This window comes from Nanorana parkeri, unplaced genomic scaffold, assembly GCF_000935625.1.
Source record: "Nanorana parkeri isolate BGI_ZX_2015 unplaced genomic scaffold, ASM93562v1 scaffold1, whole genome shotgun sequence".
NCBI classification, from domain to species: Eukaryota; Metazoa; Chordata; class Amphibia; order Anura; family Dicroglossidae; genus Nanorana; species Nanorana parkeri.
The window spans coordinates 1167218-1179664 of record NW_017306269.1 but is presented as its reverse complement, the minus strand read 5'-3'; the positions used below and the strand labels follow the sequence as shown (position 1 = coordinate 1179664).

Below are 12447 nucleotides of genomic sequence, written 5' to 3'. Positions count from 1 at the left end.
ATCAATTTGCTTAAAGAAGCAATCCCCCTGCACTGCAAGGGTTAAGTGCTCATTCTGGTCGAGGGAGGAAAATTACAAAGTTATACTCACCTGATCCTCTGAGCTGTAGACCGGTCCCTGGAGCCTCTCTCCCCCTCTGTTGCAACGGTCTAAGGCCCCTTAAATCATCACGTGCGTATAGCATGTGAGGACTCCAAGAAACATTCCAGGCAAGCAGGAGGTAAAGCTGTCACAACCAGCCAGCTTGGAGGATTGGGTGAACATAGTTAACTGGTAAAGTGAATGACTATTTGCAGCACACCCCAAGAAGGAGGTGAGACTGATTGGCTGTAAGTTCTAGGTTGATCTGCTAATCCCCATTGAGATGCTATTGCAATGTTTACATTTTTCTAAATACCTGTTAATAAAAGCTCTGTAATATAAATCATTTTTATCATGTTTGCCATCCATTACTATAATCTCACCTTAGCACTGTCTAGACACCCAGCAATAGTGCAGGCTCGAATCTGGTACATATACTCTACAAAGGGGTGTATCCCTCCACGATCTTGAAAGCTGTGTCCTGTCCCTCTATAGCGCTCTCTTCCATCCCGCAGGAGTACATAATGAACAATTCCTACAGCCACAGGAAACACTGTCAATTCTTCCTTTATAACAGGAAACAATAGCATGTGTACATACTGTATTTTAAGGGGTATCAATGGTCACAGTTGGCATAAACAGTGGTCTTCCTGAGATCAATGGTCCCTTTCATATGCTAGAAACGGTACACACATTTGGTGCTTTTGAGAATGTCAGGGATATTGTTGACTCAGGAAAATCACATTTATTTAAAACTATTCTCAGAAAGAGAATTAGGCCACTGTTTGTCAGTAGTTAAAGAGACTTCAGTTGCCATCCAATCACTGTCTTGAGAAATATATGATTGTTTTCTTTGGACCAATCATGGATCCCTCCTTTGAGTGAATGGGGGAAATTAAAAGATAGATGGGCAGAAACCATGGAAGGACATCATAGAGACCAGAAAGGACACTAAGCCACACTTCGAGAGAGACTGCATCCAAGACTGAACCACCTCGAAGTCCTGTTCAATACGTAATTTGTAGAACAACAACAATCTAAGCTAAGTAACTGTAGTGTATGCTCTTATTGAAACCATTGCATGTACTAGAAAGAGTAGATAGTGTATGTATGATTGCAGAAATGTGTTTTTGTATTGGTTTTCCTGTAACAAAGTAGTAAAAGTGAGTTTAAAATACTACTACCGGGTCAGTTTCATTGGCTTTATTACAAGGATTAGGCAAATAGCTGTAAAAATGTGCCTATCGAGTTAGTGGGGAGGTGGAGCCTATCTAAGATGGCAGAGGACCGCGAGTAGCAGCAGCCCAGACGATCACCCTCCATGCCGGATTGACTAAAAACGAAAGAGTATACCCAGGAAAACTGACCTGATCCTACTTCTGTGCCCCACTCCAGTGCAGTCGCTATGGGGGGACGGAGAGCGCAGAAGAAGTCGGCCACCAAGGCAGCCGGACAGGGACGATTAGGCGTCTCTGGGCCCCGGAACCATCAGACCACGGGCACCAAGGACGGGACGGAAGAGAGAGTGCGCAGTCTGATGACGTAGTCCCGCTGTCGGAGCACGAAGGAGATCAGATGGGGAACACCACGGACGGACGAGCCAGCTCACTGGAGATGTCGGGCACCTCAGAGGACTCTCATCAAGGTAACGTGATAACCTTGCATACCCTAGCACAATCTTTGCCCACGAAATTAGAACTGACAAGTTTGCTGGGGCATATGGAAGCATCATTGACTACAATTAGGACTGAGTTATCACAGATACTGAAAAGGGTAGAGGAGACTGAGGAACGCCTTGATGAGCACGCTAAGGCTATCCAGGAGCTACAGGATCAGAGTAGAACTGATGAGCATACAATAAGAACGTTATCATATAAAATGGAAGACTATGAAAACAGAAACAGACGAAATAACTTGAGACTGCGGGGGGTCCCAGAAGCTATAGGAGATCGGGAGTTACCAGATAAGATCAGAGAGACTTTTAATACTTTAATGCAAAGGTTACCATCTACAGAGTTGATCTTCGACAGAGTGCATAGAGCAATACGTCCCAAAATGCTGGGGGACGTAATTGTGCGGTTTCACTATTATGCAGACAAAGTACAACTTATGGAAAGCTTGAAAAATGCACCAGGGATGGAAATCAATGGAGTGAAAGTACAGATCTTTGTAGATTTGGCACCTGAGACTTTGGCGCGCAGGAGGGCCCTGCGGCCATTGACGCAAGTATTAATAGAACAACGTATCCTATACAGATGGGGGTTCCCGGCTTGTCTTATTGCAACGAGAGAAGGCAGAACAGCGATACTACGGTTTCCAGAGGACCTTGTAGACTTTTGTTAAAAAATCGGAATTACCCCCCCCAACACTCCCAGGATGGCCGGAAACCATCTTAAAAGGAATGATTTCCAAGAATTGGAAAAGGATTTGAAAAATTATTTTAGGGAGAACATAACAGAGGGCATGTCAGCTGTAAGTATCTGGGAGGCGCATACACTAGTGATAAGGGGGAAGCATGTGGCTATAGGGGCCCACCGCAAGAAAGGGAGAACCCGGGCCATACAGACCCTATTGGAAATAATCCATCAGTTAGAAATAACACATAAAACAACATTAGATCCAAAGACACTGAAGGAACTGACACTAAAACGAGAACAGCTTAAAACCATAATGGAGATAGATACTAAGCGGGCATTCACTGTAACACAAAGGCAATATTACGAGATGGGGAACAAACCTAGCAGACTTATGGCGAAAGCACTTAAGGCCAAACAATCCATTACATACATATCCAAAATTAAAAATAAAACTGGGACAGTAGTACATTCCACGACTGAAATCGCAGAGACATTCTATGATTTTTACCAGGGACTTTACTGAGAAGTGCGGGATATGGATAAGGATTGGGGGACGGGAGAGTGTTAATGTATGGAATATGTATGCTAAGATGTTTATATGTATGGTTGTGAAAATTTAATAAAGAATTAATAAATAAGGGGCGTCACTAGACATTTTTCTGCCTGAGCTGGGAGGGGGACGGGAGGTCCTCATGATGCACGTTCCCGGGCGGGAGGTGTTTCTTGCTATTGGTGCACGTCCTGGAGGGAGGGTGATGACAGGGTTTAGTTGTGGCTTATGGTGTAGGTTTCCGGGTTGGGACCTCTCATGGTTCATGGCGTCCCACACAGCTAACGTCACTGGTTGGCAGGAGTTTGCTGGGATGCCAGCCAGGGGGTCACAGGTTGCTAGGGCTCTTAGCATCCTGGAAGGCTCTGCCTGCATCCTGGGATGCTCACGCTCTGCGTGACGTAATGAGATGCTGCCTGAAACCTACAGATTGGCTGCAGCTGATTGGCAGTCACTGTTCGGACAACAAATTTTGGACTGGCTCCATCAACAAAAGTCAACAAAAAAACCAGGCCACACAGTCTTTGAATCTTGAGCAGTGTATCGCCAGCTTTAGGAAGGCAAATATGTTACAGTTCTAAGGGTGAAAAACATTTTTATTTCTGTCTGTGTTGCTATTGCTGTCGTGTAGATCCCCTCACTTACGGTCTAGTAAAATGTTGTTAGCAGGACAGGAAGTGAGGGTAAATCCCCAGCTAGCAAAAAAGAAACCTGGTTCTATCCCTTCCCCACCCTGTCTAAAACTAGGAAAAAGGTTTTGCTGCACACATTTTAAAAAACTTATTAAGACATTCAGTATATAAAGGTCAAATGATCACAATAAAGTCTGGAATCTAAAATATACCAATACCGTTTAATTCGGTGGGTTCCTCCCACATCAGAGAAATCAAGTCTTCACGTTTGACCACTAAGGTCCATTTTGGTGGACGTATTCCCCGAGGTATGTCCTGATTGGTAGTCACTTGGCTAGCATTGCTAAAGCCTTGACCAAAGCTGTTCCAGCTCAATACTCGATATTCATAAGTGGAGAAAGGCTGTAAGCTGGTGTCTAGAGACAGAAAATGTAATCATGTGTTATATTGAATATATTGCTGTGGGTAGAAGGAAAGAAACAAAGAAAAACAGCCAAAGGTTAAATATTTCCCATTATAAGACAATGAGTAGCTTTATCTGCCATGTTTAATATGATGCTGGGCAGGTCCCTCCACCCATTGTGGTTAGAGGAGTTTCTCATGAAATAAACAAAACACTACACAACCTTCACCATGGAACAAAAAGTTCCATGGTTACAAAAAGTCTGACATCAAATTCAATTAAACTTTATTAAGAAAAAACTTTCAAGCAACACTCCTAACCTTGTTCACCAATTGTTAAAAATTACTCACAAATGTTTTATTGCATGTCAACCCATACCCGATCTTCCTCTTAAAAAAAAACAAATAAGTCATGGTTTAAAGCCTTGGTTCTCAACTGGTGGGTCGTGACCCAAAAGTGGGTCACGACCCCATGTTCAGTGGGTCACTTTTCTAGGTGAGATGCTCCTCAGCCTCCCCCTAGATGTTCCTGGACCAGAGTGCCGTCACATTCTGGCTGCCATCACCTCTACAGGGTGCGCAAGGGAGCTGTACGAGCAATGAACATATGGATGGAGTTCCGACAAAGCACAGTAGTCCACACTGGACCCCAGGCTGAGGATCCACTCCAGTTCTCGTATCATAGGGAGACTGGGTGGATCTTCAAGAAGAATAAATACATTTATTTTCTTTTTTTTTCAGTGTGTAAATGTGTGTGAGAATGTGTCTGTGGTTGTGTGTGTCTATCAGTGTTTTTGAGGGCCCGTTCACACTAGTACAGTGCGTTAATCGAACAGTTGTGTGACATTAACGCACTGTACTACGCAATCACACCTACTATGGGTTTTGGTGCTGGAGGTGCATTGCGTTGCCATTCATTTGAACAAAGAGGTCAATATTAGAGCTTTTCAGTCCGTGGGTAGTTGCATTTGTTTTCTTTTTTAGGCTTTTTTACCTTAATTTTCACCTTGTGATCCTTCCAGTAACACATTTTCTGTTCTTGGGTGGCTACGCTTACTCACTTTATTGCATCTATGGAGGAGCAATGTGATCACCCTAGGAAAGGACTACAAGATAACTTTCTCATGCCTCTTCTCTATTATATAGAAGGGAGGTGTTCTGTAGTCCACAGAATGTTAGTGAAATATCTGCACTCCATACAGCGCTTTGACCATATAAAATAACTGTTGATGCTCGAAGTGACGACACGGATGGGGCCGTGCCACAGTCCAATCGACGATATAAGTCACCAGCACTCACTTGCAATGTGCAAGAAGCATAAGCACTGTTACTGATGTGCCACATGCGTCATAGAGCCAACATTTCGGGGACGTGCAGGATCCCTTCCTCAGGGCGACACAGTCATTTATGGCCATACACCACCCTGATGTCTGCACTGGGTATGGCCAGGTATTTTCGATTAGCTGCACACAGAAAGCCTGTACATATCAATGACAGGCAGACTCTGCATGCTCCTCCAGTGCTTACATGTGGCTAGGACCAGAAGAGCAGCTCCGAATGCAGACTGTATGTGGCCAGGGCAACTCATCTGTCCCCTAACCACAGGTATTTACTCCATGTGTTAATACATGCGAAGAGCTGCAGAGCCTCCTACCATGTAATTGATATGTACAGGCAGAGTGACCGCAGCCATTTTGAAACACATAAATATGCTGATCTTGGTGGTGTACTGCCATGAATGGTTGTGTGAATGAGCCATTAATGACTCCACAGTGGCCTCAGCTACAGAGGTCAGTGAGGGCATGTTTTAAAATGTATTGTACGTATACTGTATGTAAATATTGCAATGTCCACAGCCTGGATCTGTAAAGTGAAAGTTCTCCTCCACACTCTGGGATGTGGTTTGGCCTTCAACATCCTGCATGGATAATGCAGGGCTGCTGGTCGGTTTTGGGGGAGCGGTGGCACATAGAGAAAGAAGCCTGCGGGAGCAAGGTGTAATGCAAGCAAACTTCTTTTAAAGCCACCCTAGCCAAAACGAGCGTTTACCATTTGCAGCACTAAGGGACCTTCACTGCAAGGGTACTTTTAATCTTTCCCCCGGAGTTCAGCTTTAAGCACTCTCTGTCATTTTGTGATAACTATAATGTCACAATAAAACAAACATTACCAACAAACAAATACGTGCGTGCTTCCCCCGTGTAGATAATGTCTTCATCTGTTCGGCAAACTGAGTTTCCATCCAGCAGGCTGTCCTTATTAAATTTGCTCCCTTCTACCCAGAAACAGGAGTGGGTGGAGGAGTTAAAGCTGCACTCTCCACAATGTGCAGTAGAAGCTAACGATGCAGGACACAGAGTATTCATAGGGCACATTTCCCCCTGTGTAAATGGAAATTCAATAAATAAAAACCTGAATCATTAAATTGAGTCAGTAAATGATTCTAAACAGATAATTTCACTATATCTATTCAAAAGAAAACACATACATGAAACTTGCCTGCATTCAATTTAAACAATGCCGGCAGAATGCCAACTGACTATGAACACTTCTCTTTGAAATCAGAAGATGGTTCAATGGGGAGCTCTAGCAGGAATCGGAAAAACAGCTCAAAACGCATAAATTGTATTTTGGAGAGATTTGTGCTTTTGTGTTTTTGGACTTCAATAGCATTTATTCTGAGATATTCTATTTCTCATTTATGCTGCTTTAGGCATGCACTAATGTTGTACCCCTTTTGTACGGGCTGCAAACTTTTCTTTCTTACCACATGTTTATAACAGAGAACAGGATACTTTATATGCAGAGGCGGCTCTAGAGTTTGCGAGGCCTTAGGCGAAACCTAAACATGAGGCCCCGCTCAGGCCTGTGGGGTCTCACCAGGGTTCTGTAGGGTTTAACCAGGCTGGTGAGACCCCACAGAGCCCCAGTTAAGACCCCCAAAGAGCCCTGATGAGACCCCACAGAGCCCTGAATAACCCAGGTCTCTGTAGGGTCTCACCAGGGCTCTGTGGGGTCTCATCAGCCTGGTTAGACCCCTCAGAGCCCGGGGGAGACCCCCACAGAGCCCTGGTTAAACCAGGGCTCAGTAGGGTCTCACCAGCCTGATTATACCCCTCAGAGCCATAGTGAGACCCCACAGAGCCCTGATTAAACCAGGGCTCTGTGGGGTCTCACCAGGGCTCCTCCCACAGAGCCCTGGTGAGATACCACAGGGCTCTATATGGTCTACCTGGGGCTTAATGGTTTAACCAGGGCTGGCGAGACCCTACAGAGCCCAGGGGAGACCCCAAAGTGCCCAGTTGAGACCCCACAGAGCCCTGGTCTAATCAGGCTTGCGAGACCCGACAAAGCCATGGTGGGAGCCCTGGGGAGACCCTACGGAGCCCTGGTGCTGGTGAGACCCCACATCCCCCTGGTGAGATCCCACAGAGCCCTGGTGAGACCCCACAGAGCCCTGGTCTAATCAGGCTTGCGAGACCCGACAAAGCCATGGTGGGAGCCCTGGGGAGACCCTACGGAGCCCTGGTGCTGGTGAGACCCCACATCCCCCTGGTGAGATCCCACAGAGCCCTGGTGAGACCCCACAGAGCCCTGGTCTCCCCAGGGCTCTGTGGGATCTCACCAGGGGGATGTGGGGTCTCACCAGCACCAGGGCTCCGTAGGGTCTCCCCAGGGCTCCCACCATGGCTTTGTCGGGTCTCGCAAGCCTGATTAGACCAGTGCTCTGTGGGGTCTCACCAGGGTAGGAGGGCTCTGTTTCTGATTCGTTTTTTTTGGACGAACTGTCGTTTTTTGGAAGAAATTTCGTTGCAGCAAGGTGACATTAACAAAAAACCTTTTTTCCTTCTCAAATGTCACTTTGCTGCAATGAACGAACGAAACGAATCAAAATTGCGTACGGATTTCCGCTAACGAATTTCGTCCCAACCCGAATTCCGAAACGAATTGACTTTGGGACCCGAATTCCAAAAAACTAAATAAAGCAAAATCCGAATCAAAACCAAACAATTTTTTTGCTGGTGCACATGTCTAAGGCCCCGTTCACACTGAACGATTTATCGCGCGGTAATTACGCGGCTATTTACTGCGCGATATCGCTCTCCAATGCTTGGCAATGGGGCAAAGGGTCCTGCTGTCGCGGGTCGTGCGTCGCTACAGCAGGACCCTTTTGGGAGCGGATTTTGCCGCGATGCTAGCTTGCTCAATGCAAGCATTTGCACAATATCGTGCGACGAATCGCGCAAAATGCAAATCGCGCGACAAACGCGCAATTTGCGAATCGCGCAGTGTGAATGGGGCCTAATAGGTATTCCCTTTCTTGCCTCTATTTTGGGCAATATTAGGTCACTTTAACCCCTTGTTTACATACTTTATCAAACACTAACTCATCCAGTCTATAGACACCATTACCAGGATCTGGGCTCAGGAATCCACTCTTAGCACATGGAGAAAGCTTTTTATCAAACATATACCACATTTGGCAAGCATTAAGTTGGAGAGCAAGACTCTGGCAAAGTTAGTGAGTAAGAGGGCAGGCACATGTTATAACTTCCAGTCTTTTTTAGGTTGACTTTAACCCCCCAACCAACAGAAGCATATATGGTTCTGTCTTTTTCTTCCCCACTAATATATAGTAATTTGGTACTCTATTTTTTATTTTTTTATTTATTATGGTCAGGGCCAAAGTGTAGCATTTTAAAAAATGTAAACATTTTTTATTTATGTAAGTACAAAAGACTGCATATAAATAGTTTGTACTTTCATATGTAACCAGCGGGTGGAGCTACACTCTCCTTTCCACATGTTTCTCAGACTCTCCTTATCTGTTATGTTGGGAACACCCTATAGTTTACAGAGCTCAGTAGCTCAAGTGCTAATTTTCAATGCACAAGTGAATGATGCTATGCAGTTGCTCATCTTGCTCTATCCAACTCTTTCCTTGCAGAGTGCTAAATGTTTATTTTCAAAACAACAACAAAAATGTAACATATTGCAGCTTACTAGTCCTTAGAATGGTGACTGCATGCATTTTTTTCTCTGGCTTTTTCTCTTTTATTTTCAACTGGTGATCCTGCCAGTAACACACTTCCTCTCCTATGGTCATCACGTTCACTCACTGTACTATAGAGAAGCAGTGTATACTAGGCTACTCTCCTGATTTGGACTACAAACACTCCCGTCTGCTTTCCATCTTCATTATATAGGGGGCGGTATACTGAAGTCCACATAATAGAACTGCGAAGGCTGATACTAGTGTTTGAGATTTTAGTCAGTGCTCAGGAAGTAACAAGGACACTGGATTTTTTTGCAGCATCAACAGTTTTTTTTTCTTTCTTGTAGCTGCAGAAAATGTACTTAAAGGAGAACTATGAGGTGATTGCTTTTCACTCACCTCATAGTTCTAAGCTGACCTGTGACAATGAGACTGTCACAGGTCGGCTCAGTAGATTGGGAGGTGAGCGAACACATACCGGGTTCGCTCACCTCTCCATCCTGTCACGGCTCTCTGCCGTGACAGGGGGAGGAGCTGGATTCCCCTCTCCCCGCTCCGATCTGCCAGTGCTGACTGACGGAACGGACGGGGAGGGGGCGGGTACAGCTGGCTCTGCCTCTAGATAGGCAGAGCCAGCTGTCACTCACGCAGCTGGGCGGATCCCGTCGTCTAAGTCAGGATCCGCTGCGGCGTCTCAGTATACCACGAGCATTAGCTCGCGGTATACTGAGCTTAGGGTAACGGGAGGACGCTAGTTTGTGTCCTCCCGTTACCCTAAGGAGAACTATGGGGAAAAACACTGACCCCATAGTTCTCCTTTAACTAGAAAGAAAACTAATCTAAGGACTGGTAAGCTGCAATATATTACATTTTGTTCCTGGGTATAGATAATGCTATAACCCCTTCGTGACTGACGACGTACAGTGTACGTCGCCAGCATCGGGGCTGTTTAAACAGACTCCCGGTGACTTTTGCCGCCGGGACTCTGTTTAAACTTGTAGAGCCGACTGTCGGCTTTACAACAGAAGCGATCCTGGCGACTTATCTGTCGCCAGATCGCTTCTGCGTCCCGAAGAAGGGGCCGCCCCCCCCGAGGCCGGACACCCCCGCCTTTTAATAAGGAGTTGCGCTAATATTGCGCAACATAAAAATTTGCAACTACCACCATTTTATTCTATAGGGTCTTGGCATTCAGAAAATATATAATGTTGGGGGGTTTTAAGTAATTTTCAGGCCTAAAATGTGGAATATAACATGGGTGCAAAAAATGAAAAAAAGGCCTCAGTCATGAAGGGGTTAATGTTCCGAAAGTATTGCCAAGTACATTTCTATAGTTGTGTAAGCAAAGACAAGAGCGGGCTTTCTTTAATTACCTTGGTGAAGTCTTCTGTCGATGGCTTGCCAGAACAAACATGAGTCAGTGGATTATATCCAATTCCACTACAGCATTCCTCCCCTTCAGTAATCAGCTCCATTTCACAGCATTTTAATGGTGTCCCATTATTTGACTTTAGATGTGCCTTAAATTGTCCATTAGACGCTGCACAGCAAATCGTCTCTGACATGTTCACGTAGTCGGTGCCACAGCAGGACAGACCTACAAAACACAGCAATGCACATAATCAGTGAGGGCCTGTACTTCGGTATAGAAGGTGCCAGCTACAATGTTCTTCATGTTCTGCAATGTTCAGTCTCTTTTGTTTTTCGATTTCGCACCCACAAATCCAATGGGTATTAAACTCTGTTTTCCAAAGAAAAAAAGGATTTCAAAGTTTTGGCCTAAAGTAGTGAGAAGCAGCAAAGTATTTTTAAATATTGGCAGTTGTCCATGATATACTTTAAACTAAATGTAACTCAGTTAGGGTTTACACAGGGCTGTCCCTAGATAAATCTGCCTGAGGAGATGTTGTTCGGGGTGGCATGGTGGGAGAGGTGTTGTCAGGCAATGGTCAGTGGTGGGAGAAGGGAGGCGTGCGCGGTTGATCTTTTCAAAGAGGGTGGGGAGCACAGCAGACCCCACTATCAGCCGATCTGTCTGGCTTCCTGCCCAGCACACTGGCATCACTGGTTGCCAGGAACTATGTGGACCCAAGCAAGAGCGTCCCCACTCAGCTCCTGGCAATGGGTGATGCCAGTAAACAGAGCGGCACTAAACAGAGCGTCACAGGTTGCAAACAGCTCTTAACAACCTAGGACGGTGTGGCTGCCCCTGTGCCGCAGACCCCCATCACCCAGCCACTCCCCAATGAGATGCCGTCTGAGGCAACCGCCTTAGGCTGTCTCATTATATATACGGTCTATACATGGAAACATTCCCCCCAGCACACACCCTCAAACCACCCTCACTTACCTAAATCATGAGGTTTGTCTCCCCACAGGCTTCTGATTATAAATTGGGCCGAACCTTGGTACAGACCTGGGGCTAGTGGAATAGTTTGCAGGTGCCTGAGTCACAGGCTCCAATGTAAAAAATTAATAGTTGCAAATTTTTTTATTTTATCAATGTGTGTGAATGTATTAATTTTTTCTAAAAGCTGGACTATGTCTTTAACTCCTAGCCTATAACCCTAAATATAACCTCTGAAGAAGAAAATGCAACCCTCAACGTAAACCCACAACCTAACTGTAACCCTTAAGCCAATCATTAAACCCGAATGCACACTGTTGTGTTACTAAAAAAGAGATGCAGGTGCATATTGTCATATTATTTTGTTTTTCAAACTTTATCATACCCGGGATGTCTACTGGACTCTTGTTTGGACAGATTTAGGTGAGTTATTCCTAAGATTTACTAAGAACTACAGGCCTACAATGTAAAACAACATATTTCCATGAAAAACAATGTAACGCTTTTGGATGCTAAAATCCTCCATAATCATACTGCCAGGGAGGTTAATGTAGATGAAGGAATCTGTTGCACCTTTTCCATCTGACCACAGAAAATCTGCAGATAAATTGTAAGGTGTGTGGGCACCTTTATTAAATATGAATGGGCTGCCTTTCTGCAACACGTGAACATGTCTTTTTTCATATATTAATGTGTATTGTGGAAAGGAGCTTGATCCCTACAAAAGAAAACTCTTTATATAAACCCAAGCTCTATTATTCTGTATATTTGGCATTATGTTTCCCAGTAAACGGTTTTCTTAAGCAAATTATTTTGTGTGAATCTATTGCAATATTTGTTATCTGGAGATCCTCCCAGTAACAACACTTCATGTTACAGGCCTGACAACACTAAGGGGTCTATTCACGAAGCTGCCGAAGGATCTGGCCGTAGCTTCGGCCGATCTTTCGGCTAGCTTCGGCCCCAGGACCCCTTCGGTTCAGTAGAACCGAAGGGGTGCTGTACGGGCTATTCACAATAGCCCGTACAGCTCCCGATCATGGCTGAGCAGCTCAGCCGAGCCGAGCGCATATGCATCGGCT

General features: G+C 45.2%; 1 protein-coding gene across 1 annotated transcript in view; it reads right to left on the bottom strand.

The window, feature by feature from the left end:
• USH2A (usherin) overlaps window positions 1–12447 on the bottom strand; it is a 534204-nt gene that overhangs the window by 114038 nt on the left and 407719 nt on the right. Inside the window, exons 56-60 of the mRNA XM_018556052.1 lie at window positions 10392–10615; window positions 8395–8460; window positions 6193–6403; window positions 3839–4036; window positions 465–616 (exon numbers count right to left, since the gene is read on the bottom strand). Of these exons, the coding sequence (XP_018411554.1) occupies window positions 465–616; window positions 3839–4036; window positions 6193–6403; window positions 8395–8460; window positions 10392–10615 (851 nt within the window). The remainder of the gene's footprint in view (window positions 1–464; window positions 617–3838; window positions 4037–6192; window positions 6404–8394; window positions 8461–10391; window positions 10616–12447) is intronic.